The 21,341-nt window shown below is 35.9% G+C and overlaps 1 protein-coding gene across 1 annotated transcript in view; it reads left to right on the top strand.

Annotated features, from left to right (window-relative positions):
* The first annotated feature begins 7,319 nt into the window (after window positions 1–7,319).
* Window positions 7,320–21,341, top strand: part of LOC148945605 (large ribosomal subunit protein uL1m-like) — a 33,568-nt gene continuing 19,546 nt past the window's right edge. Inside the window, exons 1-4 of the mRNA XM_089099480.1 lie at window positions 7,320–7,367; window positions 12,101–12,335; window positions 15,751–15,961; window positions 20,942–21,106. Of these exons, the coding sequence (XP_088955606.1) occupies window positions 7,349–7,367; window positions 12,101–12,335; window positions 15,751–15,961; window positions 20,942–21,106 (630 nt within the window). The 5' untranslated portion in view covers window positions 7,320–7,348. The remainder of the gene's footprint in view (window positions 7,368–12,100; window positions 12,336–15,750; window positions 15,962–20,941; window positions 21,107–21,341) is intronic.

The raw sequence follows: 21,341 nt of genomic DNA, 5'->3' as shown, positions 1-21,341 counted from the left end.
AGGGCTGAGTAATTATCGTATGGAGAAAAGTTTCAGCTTTGGTCCTATAACATTGTAGGACATATACTATCAGGGCGGCTAGTACTCTTAATCCCTGTATTTCCATGTTATTGGGTCTGGGGTGGTAAATAATAAAAAAATGCTTAATGATTTGAATAGACGTCCCAAGAAATTTGGGAGAATTTGGAAATTTGTTAAGATGTGTAGGGCCCCAACCCCCTCCTGCCACTGCTTGCATTTCTGGATGGGTATTTCATTTTCTCTTTTGTCTTTTTTTTTGTGTTACTCCACAAACGTCATAACTTATTATGACGTGGGTTATAAATAGATTATTATTATTATTAGTATAGAAAGTAATGATTGGTGCTCTATTTTTAGCTCAAAATTTTACTGATGTGTAGATACTTGGTTTCAGCAGAAGATAGCCGAATAGTAGGATATAAATTGTTGGTGCAAAATGAAAACCTGTTTAAAACTTTGCTGCTGAATATAACAGGATGTGGTCTTCGATTATTTTAGCCTCGCTCTAACTTAGGTGGCTTTAAATTCATTTAATAGTCAGTTTTAAAATTACTGCTATGTATTTTTTCTCACTTACACATCGCCCCTTCAACTGATCCTTCACAAGTCATGAGTAGTCACAGCTAGAATAACAAGTAGTCGTAGCTAGTCGCACTTAGTTGCAGTCGCAATAAGACGTAGTTGCAGATGCAAATAGTTTCAGTCGTAAATAGTCGCGATTCCAAATAGTCCCAATCATAAGCAGTCGTATTCGCAAGTAGTCACAGCTGTGGTAAGGTGCCGCAGCAACTAGTCACAGTTCCAAGTATTCACAGTCGTCAATAATTGTAATTAAAGTCACAAGCAGTCAAAGTCTCTGTTACATATAGTTATAGTTGCAGTAGTAAGAAGTCGCAACTGGTCGTAGTCAGTCGAAATCAGGACATTAGTAGCATTAGCCCTGAAAGTTTCAAGTTAATACCATTAGCCCCATAGTTATTTGACCTTTGAGTTATTGAGCAAAATTTCGATCACCAGGGTTCAATCAAACATCTTTGGGGGAAGGCAGCTAAAAAGGACATGGGAGGGGGGCTGATTTCCCTCCGCTTGCATATGACTCTAACAAAGGCACTATTTGTTTCTGTTTCCAATTGAATGAGCCCCCTACAAAAGTTTCTACGAAACCCCTTTCTGTGTGACGTAGCTCTGGGGAACAACGTAGTAAATAATGCATTAAAGGCTTATGGCCATATGGCTTATGGCTCTTTACTGTAGGCAGAGATAGAGCATCGCCTCTGGTAATCTAAAAAACAGATCAGTTTGCTTGCTGCTTACATCGAAGCTTGAATTTAGCCCCTGATCAATGAGAAGAAAAACGTTTAAGAAATCATAACCATCACAATACTCAAGCGAAATTCTGCTTACGAAAAAACAAAATTCCGCTTTCTTCCAATATGATGTCCAGCCTTCACTTTGCTTGAAATATTGCGCTGTATCCGGGGTTGGAACATAAAGAATTTGTTTTTTTGCATACTAGTAGAAATTCAAATCAGGAGAGTCATACACAAGAGATAATTTTTGTCCATATGACACAATATCATATAGTAACATAAAAAAGATAAAAAGTTGACTTCGTTAAGTTACCCCCATTTGTGTCAACCAAAAGAGTCGACCAATAATAGTTGTCGAGAAAAGTCACACCTTAGGGGTACCTCTTTCTGATAGATGGGGGCTTATGGTCTGGTATGCTAAGGTATCTTAACCCAAGTAAACAAAAACAGGCACTAATCCCTCACTAAAGAGCAACAAACTTTGTTTGAAAAAGTGTGTGGTACCTTGAGTGTGAAGGAAGATTTGTTTTGTGAGGAGGAATTAGTGACAGTACTAAATGGATTAAAAAATAATAAGGCTCCAGGTGCTGATAGGGTGGTAAATGAGTTTCTTAAATATGGTGGCTCTGAGGTTAGAAATAAGTTACTGAAGATTATGAATATGATTTTTGAAAAAGGGGAAGTACCTAACGATTTTAGGAAAACCTTAATTAAGCCACTTTATAAGAAAGGAGATAAAAGTGAGTGTGGTAATTATCGAGGCATTAGTTTAGCCTCTGTAGGTAGTAAATTACTTAGTAATATAATAATGATAATAATAATCTTTATTCGGCAAGGTGCCATACTCTCTGCTCCTAAAAAAAGCTAGTCTGAAAACCCTAGAGCAAAGGAGGGTTTCGTTGTAACTCCGTTTTGCAAAAAATGCCATAACAAACCCTCGGACGGTAAGTATTTTCGCCAAACGTCACTCCCCATCCAGATTACGGCCGCCTCGAACTGTTTCTGAGCCCATCCCTGCTTTGTCCCTCAATCGCTGCGTTACTTCCAGATACGAAAAAACTTTTATCGCCTTCATTACAGAAAAAATAAATAAAATATCTCAATAGTTTCTCCCCACCCTCTTTTTTGTTTTTTAGTTGATGGTACTGCCCAGGTTCTTGCAGTCATTTGCTTGCCCCCCCCTTGTTTTTTTTACCAGTTTTTATTGTTTTTATCTGTTTTATTGTTTTATTGGAGTTGAATTATTGAAATTTTCTTAGTATAAGTTTTAATTTAAATGAATTTATGTATCTCTCTAAGTTTAGTTTGGCAAGTTTTTTTCTTTTTAATTTTTTAATTGAATTTTTACGGTTTTAATTATTGACTCTTAAATGATTGTTTACTATGGTTTTCTCTATTTTGTTGTTGTTCTTTGCATTTTTAGTGTAACCATTTATATTGTCGACTCCACAGTCCAAATTCGGCCCTTTGTGGGCTTGTGATAGGGATTTTTTTGAAATAAAATATCTTATCTTATCTCTTATCTCGTTCCCTTTATCACACTGCAATAGCATGGGTATCGCCAATTTAAGCTCAACAAAAAAAAAAAAAAAGCACAAAAAGACACAGTACCAAGAAAAACACAAATGATGAACCATCACCTCTACTTCAGGATACTATTGTTATAACATTTGACGTATTAGGGCACAAACGATTTTAGATATCTTGTTTTCGAGTGTGTAGGCCGGCACTCCAACAGTTTTTTTCCCTCTTTCAGAGTGACCAACCTTGTTTTGTGTGCGTGGGTCTCTGAAGTAAATGGAGGAAGTATATCTTGGTGTGTTGAGGACTTCAGAATGTCAGCTCCAAACTTCATCAGCATTTCATGCCTCCTCTCCTCTAGGGTTGGGAGCTTGAGTTGGCCCAAGCTTTGTTCATAGTTTTTATAATTCGGCCCAAGAATTATTTTGCAGGCTCTCTTCTGAATTGTTTCCAATTCGTTTCTGAGCTTCTCTGCAAGCGACGAGTGCCAGGCAGGATAGCCGTACATCATTACGGATAGTACATAGGATTTATAGCATAAAAGAAGGCGTTGCTCTGTCATTCCAAACTTTCTTAGATTTACAAAGGATTTTAGAAAAACACCTACTTTTACTTTTATATGGCCGATCTGATCTCCAATTAAGAGATCATCATTTAATGTAATGCCAGGTATGTTTGATGAATTCTTTACTTGGAGATGTGTAGATTCATTTATGCTCTTCTTCTTCTTCAGGAAGTTGACATGCATTACACAGCTTTTCTCGAGGCTTATCTGGAGCTTCACTTGATCAGCTTGATGTTAAAGCTCTGCAACAAGGGGTATGAGCTGATTGGGAGTTTGTGACAGGAAGTGCAGCAGGCTTAGCGAAAGATCATCTGCAAATTTATACCTCTGTTTGTGTTGCCTCATCAGTCGGTTGATGACCACAACAAATAAGATGGGACCTAACTTGCTTCCTTGGGCAACTCCACACGTGATGTCTTGGAAGTTGGATATTTCCCTGTTTTCGATTTGTACGCACTGTTGACGACCAGAAAGGACACTTGCAATGGTACATAAGAGAAGCAGCAAGACTTTTAGGGCACAGCCTTCGTTGATTACAGTCGCATAATCAAGCAGATCAAAAGCTTTCACGAATTCAGAAAGTATTATTTTAGGAAGGGCCTCGGGATTTTCTATGTACTCTAGTAGATCATGAAGTAATCTGACCAGATAGTGAGTTGTACTGTGTCTTCGACGAAAACCGAACTGTATAGGATCGATTTTGTGTTCTACTTCTGCTAGTAGCCATTGTAAAATAAAATCTTTGAAGACTTTTTGAAGGGTCTTTGAAATTGGACTGAGATCGGATGGTGAGGTTGGTGATCTTTTTTTTGGAACTGGTGTCATAAATGCTTTTTTGAACTGATCTATGAACGTTTATTCGAGTAGGCACTGGCTATTGACCATAACCGATGCTGAAGCCAGTAGGGGGGAGCATGCATGTAATAGCCATATAGAAATTTCACCAGGATACGATGAATTCCTAATGTCTAGGTTTTCGAGTTTGTCTTGAATCTGGGAAACTGTAATAATAGGGATGGACCATTCTGTGGTATAGTCTTGAGGGGAGGCTGTTGGTGACAAATATTTGAAACGTATGCATTAATTGCTTCTGCGGTTACATTCTCTCCTTGCTGGTCCCTCAGGATGGATTTAGACTTCTGTTGTCCCATTAGTTTCCGTACAGTTGTATGGAACTTTCTTGGGTCACTGGCTGACATCTTAGCAAAAATTTGGTGTCCATACAGACGTCTAGCTTGCTTTAGTAGTCTAACTACCATGTTTCTCTTCCGTTTATATTCGTCAGACTGTGAATTTGTCTGATAAAGCATGTCTCGCTCTGCCATTACTGCTTTAATTGTCTGAATAACCAATGGTTTATTATGTACCCTAATTATAGCTCATTTTTCAGGGAAGAATCGTTTGTAATATCGAATTTTTTTTTAATATAGGCAGTTGGTCCTGCTGTTTGAGTCTTTGTTTTAGAAAAGGTGGAAACAGCATACTGAGTTGAGCCATTCTCTGTAGCCAATTATACTTTCTTCTGTAAGTGGACGGTAGGTGAACTGGGTTGGTTTAGTAGGTCTCATGGTTGACTTTGGCCGTAATATAACTGTTGCATGGTCACTGGTTGAGAGTGGTGCTTCCGCCGAAGGATCTAAGTAAAAATCACCAAGTGTAGTGAAGATCAAGTCAAGGGTGTTTTCTCCCCGTGTTTTCACTTTAACTATTTGATGCAGGGCTGTAGAGCTTTCGATCCAGTTTGCCTTGAGGTCGTTGAAGTCCCCACAAAGAAAGATTCCTGCATATGGACATTTTGTTCTGATGAAGTCGCAACTTTGTTTGAGGTATTCCGCTAGTTGTCGCCAATATGGTCCTCTTGGTGGTAAATACACCGTGGTGTATATCAATGACGACACTTGCCGAGGTAGGCCTTTTGGTCGTGCCCACATCCACGAAACTTCGATGCCATGGTCCTTTGGTACTGCGACATCCAGAATCCTATGAGGCACGTTTTCTTTGCAGTAGAAACCGAAATCACCACCGTGCGTCTTGGGTTCTCCCAATGCACTGCAGCGTGGGGAAATATAACAGGAATACCCATCAATCATGGCCAAGGTACGAGACAGGATCCATGTTTCCGTCATGCACATGATGTCAATGTCATGTTTCCTTAGGAAAACTTCCATGTTCTCTGCCTTGTTATTGAGAGATCGAACATTTGACAGGGCTATTGTTGGAAAACCGTAAGATTGGATTGGTCTGGTATTAAAACTTGTTTTCTTTTTCCCTCTTTCCAGGCTGCAGGAAGAAGGATCAGCAGTCTCCAGTCCCAGATCATGAGTACCTGTTGAGGTGGGAGGGTTAGTGAGGCATTTTGAATTAGATTTTGCTGAGAGATGCCGTAGACAAAGTTTTAAGAGAAGATCAGTGCAGTTTTAGAAAAGATAGAGGAAGTGTCGACAAAATTTGCACTCCTAGGTTAATAATTGAAAAGTGCCTGAGTTGTCAGACACCTTTTGTCCTCAGTTTTATAGATTATGAGCAACCGTTCGATTCTGTTGATAGAATAGCTTTAGTAAAGGTTTTATCCTTGTATGGTATACCAGACAAATACATTAAAGTGATTAGTGCTATGTATGAGAATAACGCTGCTGCGGCTAAGGAAGGAAATAAGGTTAGAAGCTGGTTTTGCATTAAATCAGGAGTTAAGCAGGGCTGTGCTCTATCCCCCTTTATATGGATTATTTTAATGGACTTTGTTTTAAGGACCACAGGAAAGGCAATGGGAGACCACGGAATCAAATGGGGAGGAAAAAGTCTCCCGGACTTGGATTATGCTGATGATTTAAGCATCCTAGATGAAAGTGTGAGCAAAATAAATGAAGTTTTAGAGGTTTGCGAGTTCAGGGTGCTAGAATAAGTTTGAAAATTAATGTTAAGAAGACTAAGTCACTATGGCTAGGAGTAAGTGAAGATGGAAAGTTGACGTTGGTTAATGAAAAGATTGATCAGGTGGGCAACTTCACTTACCTTGGTAGTATTATTAGTAAATATGGTGAGAGCAGTGAAGACGTTAAATTTAGAATAGCCAAGACTCAGGGTGTTTTTTCACAGTTAAAACAAGTTTGGAGGAATAGGAAGAAAGCCTGCAGACCAAGATTAGAATATTAGAAGCTACAGTGATGACAGTGGTCAAATCTGGCTCTGAAGCATGGGTGCTCCAAAAAGCGGATGAAGGTTTGCTAGATATTTTCCAGAGAAATTGCTTAAGGATTGTTCTGGGTACCCGGCTGACTGACTGTATTTCAAACAATAGGCCGTACAAAAAATGTGGTTCAATACTGCTCTCTAGGGCTATAATGAAAAAAATGTTGAGGTGGCCAGGGCATGTTGTGCAGATGAAGCATGACAGATTGCCGAAGATTATTCTTTTCGGCCAACCGTCTAGGGCTAAACGGAAAGTAGGTCGTCCTCGTCTGGGGTGGGAGGACGTCATAAAGAAAGATTTAAAGGAAATGGGAACTTCGTGGGAGGGAGTAAAAAGGGAGGCTTTAAATAGAATAGGATGGAGGAGGAGCGCGCGTATCTGTGTTGCCCTCAGTCGGCTTGGTGCTGCGGTGAGTTGTTTGTAGTAGTAGTAGTAAAGAGCAAAATGTCGACTGTCTGTTGAATTGTAATACTAACTTAAACCTAGCTCATATAATTTTGAGAACACTATTTCTAATCTTCTAATTTAAAATCACATTAATAAGATCAAGCCAAAGTATCTACTTCTACAGAACCTTTTTAATAGTGTCCCATGGTTAAATAATTCAGTAGAAAAAAACTAACCCATTTGGCAAAAATTGAAGCGCTATCGATGGAGTCAACTATGCAGAATTTAGATGGCCAAAGACGATATACTATTTTATCAACTGGAATAGAAAAATTTAGGAAAAAATCTGTGACAATGGGGACCATTAGAAAGTGTAAACTTTTCCATAATGAATTATTGTAGTTATGGTTTTCTTACAATTTAAACAAGCCTATTGGTAAATTTTATTGAAAATAGGTAGCCATTAAACATGATCCAATTTTACTCTGGGATGAAGGACATGCATAGATTAGCCTAGAATTTATCTTTCCTAAATATGGAAGAGAAGTTCTGGTGCTAATTCAGAATTACTTCTCATGAGAACAGCTGCTAAGTCTTGCTTAAATTGGGAAGGTAGCCTAGGCTAAATAATAAATTGGGAAGGTAGTAGCCTAGGCTACTCATTTCATGACTTCAATATGCAGTGTATCAGCTATAGGCTAGTAGTATACACCCTTGTAGAACTGACCAATGGGGAGATAAATATATTGCTGTTTGTATTATGGACTCACAAATAAAATGAACATAGCCTACCACTTGATGCCTTTTTTTATTTTTTTTCCAATTATAAAAATTACTTGTGATGCATAGCCTAGCCTATGACTTTTACCCCCACCTCTATATATATCAATTCAGGGTATATATTTGCACATTAGGGGTGGGTGTTTGTAAAGTTTAAACTTACTGCAATGTATTGCATAGCTAAGAAAAGTGTTTCCTCTGCACAAAAGCAAAAATTGTATCTTTTGAAAAAAGTACCATTTTAGATCACCCTAAAATTTTGCAAAAGCTATGGGTAGTGGCTTACATGTAAAGTATAGCATACTTGCTGAGTGTTGCTCATCTGGAATTTCCCAAGTAGAAATTTAAAGTTTTTTTGCCTTCATCCTTATCTAGTCAAAACAAATTAAAGTTTGTGGGAGTGTCAGATAAATGATGTTTTTTTTGCGCATCTAACTTTTTTTGCAGATGCAGATGTGTATTTAATTGCAATAACCTTTTTTTTTGTATCTTCCCACACATGGAGGACATTGGCAAACCAGATGTTTTACAATAGGCTAGATATAAACTGAAAATTTTATGATTAATGGGAGTCTTAGGAAAGCATTCAGGGACTATTCTTATGCATACTCATCCAATTGTCACCTTGAATTTTGTCAATTGTTCATTTTAAGTATGTGCAATAAATCCATTGTTTATTATGATCTTCTTATTTGTATTGTCAGATGTCAGACAGACCTCTTGTGTACTCTAGGTAATGTTCCCATTGGGGATCAGGATCATAGAACAGCAAGCATTCCTAAATCTGTAATCCTTAGCCTCAAGATAGAGGTAACAAAACTCAATCAGATCCTATTACATTTAATTCATAGGAGAAGGGATTCAAACCCTTTGTCATGCTACCTCTAAATTAAAAGTAAGAAAACATCTTCAAGATATAAAAGCCCCCTTAAGATAAAGCCACTTGTGAATTTAAACATACCCCCCATTTCATTACCTCTCATTTGTATTGAAAATAAAATTTATCCCCACCCCCTAGTGTGCAAATATATACCCCAAATTGGTATATTTAGGGGTGTGATTAAAATTCATTTGCAGCAAAAGTGATTGTTATAATTAGAAAGAGCATAAAAAGGCATCAAGTGGCATGCTCACTTTATTTGTAAGTCAATAATATGAACAGCAAAATGATAGGGATAGTTTTGACTCAGATGAATTTTGATTACAACTTCTAGCCTAGAACAAATACACGGGATTCTAGGTAGAAACTAGATATTTTTATTAGAGGATGCCCATGTTGGTGGAAATAAGAATAGATAGTAGGCTATCTTAGCCAAGGTAAATTTGGCATAGGAAAAGAAAATAATAAACAGTTAGAGACTGCTGCAAATTTGTAGCCTAGGTATAACAATCTAGTTATAACCAATACAGTATTTGGTCTTAAAAGGGTCCATAAAGTTAACATGGTACTCACATGATGGTAAGGCACCCAACCTTATTGATTATGTCATTTTAATTTGAAGACTGGCAGGATGAATACAAACTACTTGGGTATATAGGAATACTGCTCTTCATTTTAAAAATAAAGATCCCCTTAAATTATAAATTACACTTGCCAGGGTTATGTGACAAGCCTATGGCTTCCTCCTTTATTGAATAAAATAAATAAAAATAAAAGATATTCAGGGTTAGTTTCTTATGGTTGAGCAGCTTGAATGCCATAATTATATCCCCTCTCTTTTGGCAATAAGCCAGGGAGGGTGAATACAATTTTTCAAGTCAGGAGGGGTAGGGAATGTCATAGAAACCTCTTCTGCATTTAGTTGTATCCCTCTGAACTGATTCTAGAGTTTTTTTTAGTCTGATTAAATAATTGGGTTGGCAAAGCACATACTAAACCCTAGCTTAGGTCAAATTAAGTTTGCCAAAACAGTCTGGGCATGCAAACTAAATTTAGCTCTTAATCAACTGATAAACCCAGGTCCTGTTCAGCATCAGTACTGGTCTTTTGAGTTTTTATTACCAAAGTGGATAACCTTGCATTTCTGGATTTTGAACTTCAGCTCCCAAGTCCCTGCCCAGTGAGTAAATGTGTCCAATCTGCTTTAATGCAGAATGGACACCTTATGGGGGACTTTAACCTTCCTGAAATCCAATTGATTGATAGATCTGGCTTTTGTAATAGAGATTCTCCTGTTTTGTCTGCCCTCTCTGATAATTCCTCTGTCAAACAATCTTACAACCAACTTGTTACAGGGAAGGTCAAATCTCCAACATTCTTGATCTGGTTATACTCCGTAACTCTGAACTTCTTATTAAGAATGTAATATTCACACAAGTTGGTAATAGCAACCATGTAGTAATTATTTCAGAGCTATGTCTGCCTACCAAACAACCTTCCTCTAATCAATAGAAATATGTAAACTACAAAATAGTCTCTGATAAGCTTGCCAAAGTCAACTGGAAAATGCTTATTACTGATGATATTGAGGAGAGTTGGTCAAATGTAAAAACGGAAATTCTAAATGTTGAAAAGTCATGCACCAGAATTTTTCAGGTAAAACAGGCAAAAAGTTTACCATTTTTAACCACTAAAGTAAGCAAGCTAATCAAGTGAAAACTCAGAGCATGAAATTCCTTAGAAAAAAAATGACCACAGAAAATTGTCTGGTCTTCAAATCCTTTTGTAATCAAACAACAAACCAAATAAAGGAGTTGAGGAAAAACTGGCTGAGGAATTTAAGGATAACCCTAAATCTTTCTTGGGTTATGCCATTCAAAAATGTAGCAGCAGACACATAATCCCAGGTATCCTGCACAATAGTAAATCAGTTGCTGATCCTGAACTGAAAGTTGAAATTTTAACCAATATTTCTCTTCTGTTTTTTTTTTGTCAATTCCAGCTTTGTATGTCATACACCCCCTTTATATGATGTATCACATAATATGGAAACAATTCTGATTACAGATACTTTGGTTCTAAAGGAACTCACACCCCTCAAACTGAATAAATCTGCTGGCCCAGACAGCATTCACCCACATAAACACCTTAAAGCAAACAATGTTTTACATGGTTCACAACATGGCTTTTGTTCTGGAAGATCTGTTGACACCAATCTCCTAAAATCATATGATCACATCACCAAGTTGCTTGATATTAGGGTGCCTGCTAACATGATTCTGCTGGACTTTTCTAAAGCTTTTGACAAAGTGTGTCACAATCGACTTGGAATTAAATTACATGCAGTAGAGCTTGAAGAGAAATCCCTGCTCTGGATGCTTGATTTTCTTTTGTGTAATCAATGTGTTCAGTTATTTGATGATTCAGGTAATTTTTTTCATTTTTCCTTTATGTATATTCTGAGTTGAGTTCCTCAGGGAAGTTTATTGAGTCCTACACTATTTAATATCTTCATCAATGATGCTCCTTCCATTATCTGCAGTAAATCAACTCTTTATGCAGATGACCTGAAGCTTTTTTGACCAGCTTTGTCTTGTGAAGATCATGCCCTGCTACAAAATAATCACTGCTGGATCAATGGGCTGAGGCCTGGCTTCTTGAATTCAATGTTGCCAAGTGCCATGTCATTCACTTTGGCAAACTGAATCCCTGCTGCTCTTATTTTTTCTTAGGCCACCCAGACTGAAAATTTTCCTTGTGGTTTGTCATTTTGAATATGAATTACTCCCAGTCCTGATTTGGATGCCTCGTTTTGTAGCTCTATATTTCCATTTGAAGGTTTAAAGATATGTGTGGTGCTGCAAACCAACTTTCTGATGGTGTTAAAAACACTGTTATGAATGTCTTTCCATTCAAACTTCTGCTGCTTTGATAGAGTTCTTAGTGGCTTGTTCTAGGATGACAGATTTGGAATGCAACATGACAGGTAACTCAGCATCCCTAACAATGCTTAAGTTTTTTTATGATTGCATGGTGAGGGTTTTAACTTACTCTGAAATGGGATGGATGCCATCCTTAGATATCACATGTCCAAAGTAAGGTATGGACTTCAACTTGAATATTTCCTGAAATAATAATGTTTTCAACTATAACAGAGAATCTGGACATACCCCCAAATGCATCATCCATCTGTCTCTGATCCCTTGTAGATCTTAGCCCACCCCGAAAGAAACGCAAAAAAAAACTACAGACCAAGTGCATTTTCAACTACCCCCCCCCCCTTCTGCTATGAAAATTCTTGTAAAATTTCCCCGGTCTCCATGAAGGCTTGATTCATGTGCGATAGGCATATAGACAGTTCAAGTTGTTTTTTTAAATTATTTTATTTTAAGTTTTTCATTCTCTTACACACTATTTGTTTCAAGTTAGTGGCTTCTTTATTTCAGGCTCGTCTTTAATATATTCTGTCTGTACAAAATCAACATCAAGAAATACAATTTGTCTTTTGCCAAACCTACTGAGAAAGGATGGGATTGCTGCAAGTATTCCCTTAATTTCGTTTCAGCAGCAAAGAAATTATGCTGCAAGAAAAGGCACCAGAGCAAAACGAGAGAAGAAGAAGCAGAAAAAAGAAATAGTTGTGGAGGAATTTATTCCATATAAGCTGAAGCAGGAATTGATGTGAGTAGCATTACACATTATTTTGTCAAATGTTTTTGGGTAATAGGTATAATAATTTTCTTCATTTTCAGCAGTGCAATTTATTCATTGTTATTACTACTGCCATGAGTTCTCAAATCAACTCTAGAAAGTTTTACTAAAAAGCAGGTAGAGTAGGTGTTTGTTGATACCCCTTGAGAGTTAGAAAAAGCTACCATTCAAGAGTCATTAGAAAGGTCTCTAAAACTAGTTTAACCTCTAAATAGTATTGTAAGCATCAGGTTTCTGAAGATGTTCAAAGTTTTTCCCTTTTGACACTGAACAGATTGAAAAAAATAATTAAACGCAAACTAATTATTTCAAAAAAAAGCTATATTTTATTTTTTAAACTTAAGATATGTTAACCTTTGTTTAAATTTAAAACTTCAAAAAAAAAGTTTTTTGAAAAAAAAACAAAAATATGTTACAGTTAGGGAGAGGGAGCAGTAACCAAACTCCTGTTTGTAATAGTTTCTGTTCATTTTAAGCTTTACTTGAGATTTCATCTTAATTTTTACTCATATTGGGATTTAATTAGTACCTTTTAACTTCATATTTGACGTGACTATCTTTTTTGATTTTTGTTTGTTTGGGTTTCAATTTTTGTTTGAAAATAATTTTTGGTCATTCTAAGTTTTAATATGGCTCTTCTTTTCATTGAAAAACTTCTCTTTTGTATTTTTTTTTTTTAAATTAAAAAAATAAGTTTTCCAGCTTAAAAATATAAATTTTTTTTTTTTTCGTTTTGATTGCCAAAGTTTTGCCAGGTTGAGAATTAAAAGTTTAAGACTTAATAATTGAAATATCAGACTCGAATTTAAATTTTTAAGCTGCATAAGGTGATCTGAGTGTTGTCTCTGTTGCATTCAATATAATTAATGTATAAATTTCATTAAATTTTAAATCAAGATTTGGGGATAATTCTTGAACTAAGATTTCGATTTAACAGTAATTTACAGATAATATACCATACTCGAAATAATCTTCCTGGGAGAATATTCAAAATATTACATAAGAATTAAAATGGAATAAGAAAATAAATGTATTACTGAGGAATTTCTCAGCTCTCCTTATTTCTGACTCTTTAAACTTTCTTATTTGACTCTTTAAACTTTGATGTTCGCGTTTGCTAAGTCCGGCTTGGAAAAGCTGAATGCATGTAATGTCTTTTGACTGACTCCAACATCCCTCTCTAAATTCCACGAAAGTTCAAACTTAATACCCTAACCAATCTTGAAAAATTTCACATATGTAGCTTTTGACAAGCTGGATGTAAATAGTGTCTTTTGATTTGTTAAAATATCACCCTCAATATTCACTGAAAATTTTGACTTAATACCCTTGCCATTCCTGAGATATTGCACATACCATCTTGACAGCTTGAAAGCAAATAGTGTATTTTGATTTAGTTCGACATCCCCCTTAATATGTCTTGTAAATTCCAATTGAATATCATTAGCCATTCCTAAGATATTGCAGATTGGCCCTTTTGACAATTGGGATGCATATAGATGGGGGTTGCAGGTTTTAGATGCGAGTTACTCTTGCCCCAGATGTAACCTAGGTATTGAAGATGTGGCCCATATTGTCGCCGAGTGCCAGCAACTTTCTCTATTAATGGGAAAGTATGTTGAGGGTGGTAACTTGGAGTTCCCGGGGATCATGAAAACGACTGTAAAAAGGACAATCAAGCAGTTATGTAAATATGTAAATGAAGCGTTGACGTCCATGAGTGGAACTTAATATTTATGTTATTTTTCTTGTGGAGTGTAATTAAGAATACTGTTCTGTATGGCCTGTTTTTTTTTGGCTTATAATAAATTATTATTATTATAGTTTCTCTTGATTAAGTTATCTGAAAGCTTCCAATTAATACCCCTAACTGCTCCTGAGTTTTTGCAGACATGCTATTTTGGTAACTTTGATGCACGTGGTGTTTTTTTATTCAGTTCGATATCCCAATTGACATTTCCTGAAAGTTTCGACTTAATAGTCTTAGTTTTCCTAAGATATTGCAGATACGCTGTTTTGGCAACTTAGATGCCCATAGTATCTTGAGTTCAACATCTCCCTCAACATTCTTTGAAAGTTTCGATTTGATAATGCTTAACTGTTTTTGAGATATTGAAGCCATGCCCTTTTGACAACCAGGATGCATATGGTTTCTTTTGATTTAAATAATATCCCTCTTAGCAGTCCCTGAAAGTTTAAATTTATAATCCATAGTTGTTCCTGCGATTAATATAAATATGCCCTTTTGACAACCTGGATGCGCTTAGTGTTCCAGGTTTTGTATTCTTCTTGATCAACCTCCTGATATCTGTTATGAGAAACGGAAGTATATTTTAAGTTGCTTCCACAATATGTTGCTTTTTTTTGCTGATAGGAAAGTTCAAATATGCTTCGTTGACATAATTATTTTATACATTTCAGTAAATTCAAAATCAGTATTTGGAATGATTCTTGAAGTAAGATTTTTATTTAACAATAATTTACAGATGATATACCATTCTTGAAAAATCCTCCTGAGAGAATATTCAAAAGATTACAAAAGAATTAAAATGGAATAAGAGAATAAATAATCATAATGAAATATACCAAAATCTGATGAATATATAAGACTTTAGTAACAAAATTATGGAAATTACAACAGAGAATTTAGGAAAGCAAGCCGTCCAGAACACGTTATATGAAATACCTAACCTAACCAACTAATTACTTATTTAATTAGAATATACCTACATAGTAGTTTATATCACTCAGGCTAAGTTTATTATAACCGAATGCAGACAGAGAAACTGGTTTTACACAGATTAAGGACTTAAGTGTGGTCGGAATAATAGACAAGTACCTCAAATCCTTAAAACTTTATAAATCAGAATTCAGCAATGTTATAATGCTGAAACAAGTTTTTCTTGGCCTTGTGTATGCTGCAGATCTATTTCTGAAACTTCCACTTCTATAACACCAAGATTTTCCAAGTTTATCAAAGTTCAGTGCCCTTCAGAGGGAGAAAGGATGGAGGTACATACTTCGGCAGATCTTCCATCGGTATAGTTTGGAATCTGGAAACAGTTGTGCAAATTTCATTGACCTAACTCAACTAATTTTTGAAGAGAGTAAATAGTCATTCATCTAAAATTTTACTTGAAAGAATAAAAGAAATGCAATTGAATTACTAGAAAGAAGAAAAACAGCAGGGTTGTCAATGGGTCTTAGCTCAATTTTTTTCAGATTTCAGGGAAGTTGAAACTGAACCCTCAAAGCTATCACTCGTCATGAATTTTTGTTTTGGCTTGATTTTATATAATTCTTTGTGTTGCCTGAATATTTTTATTCGTCTTACTCCTTTGGCTTGTCTATTGCAATAAATAGCATAATTTTTTATTTTTTTTAGCAACAAACCTAAAAGATCGCGTAGAGTGAATGAAGAAGGGAAGCCTGAACCTATGGACGACGTCTACCTTATGTCATGCTACAAAACACGTGTTTTTGGTGTTCTGGAAGCGATTATGGCACATCGTGAAGTTCATGATCCCTCAATGTATAATAAGCCAAACGCTAACCTAATAGCTACTATTGAACTGGATTTAAGCACAGAAAAAAAGGTAATGAATTTAATGTTTAAGTGTAGGTGAACTTTTTGAAAGTGAGAATGTTCAAGGAAAATACAAGAAAGGCTGGTGCCAAAAAGTGCTGGGGCTTGTGCGGCCTGCTTAAATGAATGCAATAGCAATAGTCGTTACAACAACCCTTTGAGAGTGAGAATATACACTGAATATTATACAAGGAAAAGCTTCCAAAAAGTGTTAGGACTTGTGTGGCCTGCTTCAATTAATGTAACTTTTCTTTTTATAGAATTTTTGTTGCTTTAGAAATTTAGAATTTAGGGTGGGTTACAGAACTCAAGTATTGTCAATGGTAATTATTTAATTACTTTTATTCGCGTTTCAGACACAGAATGGTGAAACATTTGTAAAATTCTATATATTATAATTTAGTTTTTAATTTAGTTTGGTTTATTCATAAAAAATGCGTACATTACAACAATTTTAAGAGGCTATAGCCTGTGAGTGATTAAATTCAATGCTTGACTTAGAACAGCGTCAGACGCCCAAACTACGCAAAACATCGAAATCTGAGTACAAACACACTTCTGGATGTCCACCCTAAGAACTGAAAATAAAACAAATTAAACAAGTGGGAACAATGCATCAGATTCATAAATATTAAAACAATGCAATTTCCGGAATTCTAGTAAAACAATACGCAATTTTAATGTATAAATAGAGTAGGAACTTAAATGTTAACAAAATGAGAGAGCGTAAGACAACGAATAAAAACAGATAAAACACAGCCAGTGGAAAAGATAAAAATGCACATATTTTAGCTGAGAGCTTATTATTAAGGGGAGCCAGAGGGTCTTTGTGTAGAAGAGAGAGGGGCTCCTGAAGCCTTAAAAAGTGCATTTTTACCTTTATTTTTAATTCTGCATAAACCTTCAGATAAATATAGAAGGTGGCTCTTGGAGGGGGGGGGGGCTAGACATTAATCTCTGAATTCCTTTCGTTCCTGGGAACATTACTGAACTGAGCCTCCCCAATCTACTAGGTCCCCTCATCCATCCTCCTGCAAAAGTAGAGAAAAAATTCCCATGGAGAATACCAAAAGGCAAATCTTAACAAAAAAAAAAAAAAATAAGATATAAGAGGCCATTCCTGGAACAATGGAAAAATGAACTTTTGAATTATTAGTATTAAAAAAAAAACTTTAAGAAAATAAATCCCCGATTGAAAGTTTAATCTGCCCTTCGACACCGGGCAGTTTATTCAGTTGCCCTCTCAACATTTACTGAAAATGTTTTTTTTTTTCTTCATTTTTTGTCTTCTTTTTTTTGTATGGTCCTATTGACTTTAATTTGTATTTTTTTAAATTATTCCCCCCTTTACTGAGGATGGCTGAGTGAAGGCCTTGGCTGAAATATTTGTAGTTTTTTTTTTACTTTCTTTTTGACTCGCACTCTTTATGAGCAAAAATCACTTTTTTGGCCTTGATTTGCACTCTTTTTAGACTCGGTGGTTGGCAACCCTGCGCTCAATTTGTCATTCAATGCTCTTTCCAAATATAATAATCGCTGCCTCCGCCAATTCTTTTTTGAACATTAGAACTCCATAGTGTCACAATACTTTTGTTAGAAAACCGAAAAAAAATTGAAAAAAAAAGCTATTTATAAAGCTTTCAATAGTCTTCTACCAGCCATGAAATCAATAAATTTCAATTCTCTTAAAAAAAACTCCTGAAGTTTAGTTTCCTGTAAAGCACTAGTTGTTTAGGATTCTACATATATAGGGAACTATCATGAAACAGTTTATTTGATACAGTTTTTTAAAAATCTGCTGCATAAACTGCGAAGTAGTAATTTTTGTTCCTTTTTAGTTTCAACTTTGCTCTTTACTTTCATCAACAATACTTCGTATCTAAAATTTTTTTTTTCTGTTTCCTCAGGTTGGAAAAATATAGGCAGTAAACCATAAAAAAGGGTGTTTGTCCAACTTGAGTGAAGAAACTATAGAAGTTAACATGAATATTTGCTAAAATTGGATATTAAATATAGGTTTCGCATCTCTCTTAAACCTTTCTTCCAAAAATCCGTAATTTGTCACATAAGAAATCCATGGGATGTATTATCCTTGGCATTTTTGAGGAGTTGTAGATATAAAAATTCAACCATTTATGAAACATTGTGCTATATGAAATATATACAGATATAGAAATCTGAAGGATACAAAAAAATTTTAAGATGTGCAGTTAATATACTTTACAGAAATTTTGTTATTATTATTGTAACTTTTCTGCTGCAACGCCGCAAGAAATTTGAACTTCTCATCAAAATATACTTTCATTGCCATATTTTGTGCCTTAACATTTTAGGACAACTGACTAGAAATGAACGAGTCCTAGAAAGCAATTGTAAAAAAATGGTCTTATTGACATCATTAGCCCAGCCACTACAACCAGCCTAGTTTTGATAGTCAGCAGAAGATTTGAAAATTACGAAGGGGGTTGGGAGAGGGAGTATGCAAGATGGGAAATTGTAAATTTCAGGCTATGGTTCTCGACCATGGAAATTATGATGGTATCTTTTTATGCTCCCCGGGTTTTCCACTTTAGAACTGGCACCCCAACTGCCCTTTTTGGGTCCCATTTCGTGCTTTGTGATGGCGTTAAAATGAATTTGTTGAAAGCACGTTTATATAAAGAGTAGCTTTCAAATGACCCATTGTCCTTGTTTTACGAGGTAGGGAGCTGTAATTCTAATATACAGGTTTTTCAACTATGTGTTGATATGCTTTCCAGATTTTTTTTCCACTTGACAATTTTTTCGAGGCATGTTTTCAAACTTTTGGTTTCTGTTGGCTTTGGTTTGCCCTTTACAAGTATGATGAGCGTATTGACTTTTGGCTGGAACCAGAAGATGTTTTGTCAATAGACTTTGTTGTTATGAGCCATTTAGGATGAATATAGTAACAAATAATATAGTTTTGACGATATAATCATAGGCATTAGGGTCCATGTATTACTTTTATTTTACCAAGGCACCTCCGAATGTAAGGAGTTATCGTAGAAATTTAGGAAGGGGCGTCTTCGACAGGTCATTGAAATTTCTAATGCCTTTCAATGGAGGGTAAGCAGCCCCCCCAACATGATTTTTTGTTTTAAAATCTTGTTATGGAGCTCCCTTTTCCATATAAAATTGATGTCACCAAATCAGAATCGGCTTTTGCAAAGTCAGCCGAGGCCAATAACCAAGTAATCAAAGCTGATTGCCATCCCAGTGGAAGGTTTTTACTTTGATCGCTTAGACTCTTTAACTTACTGTTAACTTACTTACTTGCCTTTTTAGGCCTTATTTTATTTATTAATTGTCTTTTGAAGCTCCCCTTCCCATTTGCGATTAAGACTAAAATAGTGTTCACTCTTTTAGAATCAGATGAGGTTAAGAGTCAGGTAATCAAGCTGGTTGCCATCAAATTGGGAGGTCCTAAATTTGATCGCTCAGATTCTTATATTTTTCCGCACAGTTTTCGTTTAGTTTTCGCTGGGCTTCCTTTTCCACGTCAAATTGATGAGACTGACACAGAGATTTTTTTTTTCGGCAGAGGTTGAGAATTCGGTAATCGAAGCTTGTCGCCATCCAAGTGAGAGGTCCTGGACTTTGACCCTTATCTCATTTTATTTTTTCAATCTAATTTTTGTCTAAAACTCACTTTGTCTCATCAAATTGATGAGACTAAAATAGCGTCGGTTTTGTAAAATCAGCCGAGGTTGAGAATCCGGTAACCTAAGCTGGTTGCCGTCCAAGTGAGAGCGTCCTGGAGTTTGATCGCTTAAACCCTTATCTCATTTTTTTCGATGTAATTTTTGTCTAAAACTCACTTTGTCTCATCAAATTGATGAGACTAAAATAGCGTCAGTTTTTGTAAAATCAGCTGAGGTTGAGAATCTGGTAACCGAAGCTGGTTGCCATCCAAGTGAGAGTGTCTTGGACTTTTATCGCTTAGACCTTTATCTCATTTTTTTTAACCTAATTTTTGTCTAAAACTCATTTTTTTCTCGTCAAATTGATGAGACTAAAATAGTGTCGGTTTTAGTAAAACCAGCTGAGGTTGAGAATCCGGTAACCGAAGCTTGTTGCCATCCAAGTGAGAGGTCCTGGACTTTGATCGCTTAGACCCTTATTTATTTATTTTTTCCACCTAAGTTTTGTCTAAAACTCATTTAGTCTCATCAAATTGACGAGACTAAAATAGCGTCGGTTATTGTAGAATCAGCTGAGGTTGAGAATCCGGTACCGAAGCTGGTTGCCATTTAAGTGAGAGCTCCTGGACTTTGATCGCTTAGACCCTTATCTCATCTTTTTTTCAACCTAATTTTTGTCTAAAATTCATTTTGTCCATCAAATTGATGAGAATAAAATAGCGTCGAAAAATCAGCTGAGGTTGAGAATCCGGTAACCGAAACTGGTTGCCATCCAAGTGAGAGGTCCTGAACTTTGATCGCTTAGACCCTTATCTCATTTTTTTCCAACTAATTTTTGTCTAAAACTCATATTGTCTCATCAAATTGACGAGACTAAAATAGCCTCGGTTTTTATAAAATCAGCTGAGGTTGAGAATCTGGTAACCGAAGCTGGTTGCCATCCAAGTGAGAGGTCCTGGACTTTGATCGCTTAGACCCTTATCTCATTTTGTTCAACCTAATTTTTGTCTAAAGCTCATTTTGTCTCATCAAATTGATGAGACTAAAATAGCGTCGGTTTTAGTAAAACCAGCTGAGGTTTAGAATCTGGTAACCGAAGCTGGTTGCCATCCAAGTGAGAGGTCCTGGACTTGGATTGCTTGGACCCGTCTCTCCTTTTTTTTCAAGCTAATTTTTGTCTAAAACTCACTTTGTCTCATCAAATTGATGAAACTGAAAAAGCGTCGGTTTTGTAAAATCAGCCAAGATTGAGTATCACTAATCGAAGTTGGTTCTCGTAAGGTTGTGAACTTTAATCGCTTAGACTCTCAAATTATTTTCTTTTTTAGACCCGATTTTTGTCTATAAATCGTGTTGTGGAGCTCCCTTTTCCATATCAAATTGATGACACAAAAACAGTATTGGCTTTTGCAAAATCAGCGGAAATCCAAAATCAAGCAATCGAAGCTGGTGCCACCAAAGTGGGAGGTCCAGAACTTGTCAAAAGTATTCAGGTGAGTCTTTGTTCTGTTTTGTTATAAAGCAAATAACCACGGGAAAAGTATTTGCTATTGCTTTATATCTTTACCTTCTGATTTGCTGAACTTCAAGTAATACTTGATACTTTGGATTTTTGTCATTATTGTGTGTATAACTCTTTACTCTCTTTATTTTTATTCGTTTACTCTTTTTTTATTATGTGACAACTGTAACTGGCCTAAGGGATTTTGTTGTTTAACATTGACCTAA

This window comes from Artemia sp. Qi Xiang Cuo, chromosome 13 (assembly GCF_049724085.1).
Source record: "Artemia sp. Qi Xiang Cuo chromosome 13, ASM4972408v1, whole genome shotgun sequence".
In the NCBI taxonomy this organism is placed as follows: Eukaryota; Metazoa; Arthropoda; class Branchiopoda; order Anostraca; family Artemiidae; genus Artemia; species Artemia sp. Qi Xiang Cuo.
Note: the sequence above shows the minus strand (reverse complement) of the source record. Positions and strands in the feature narration are given on the sequence as shown.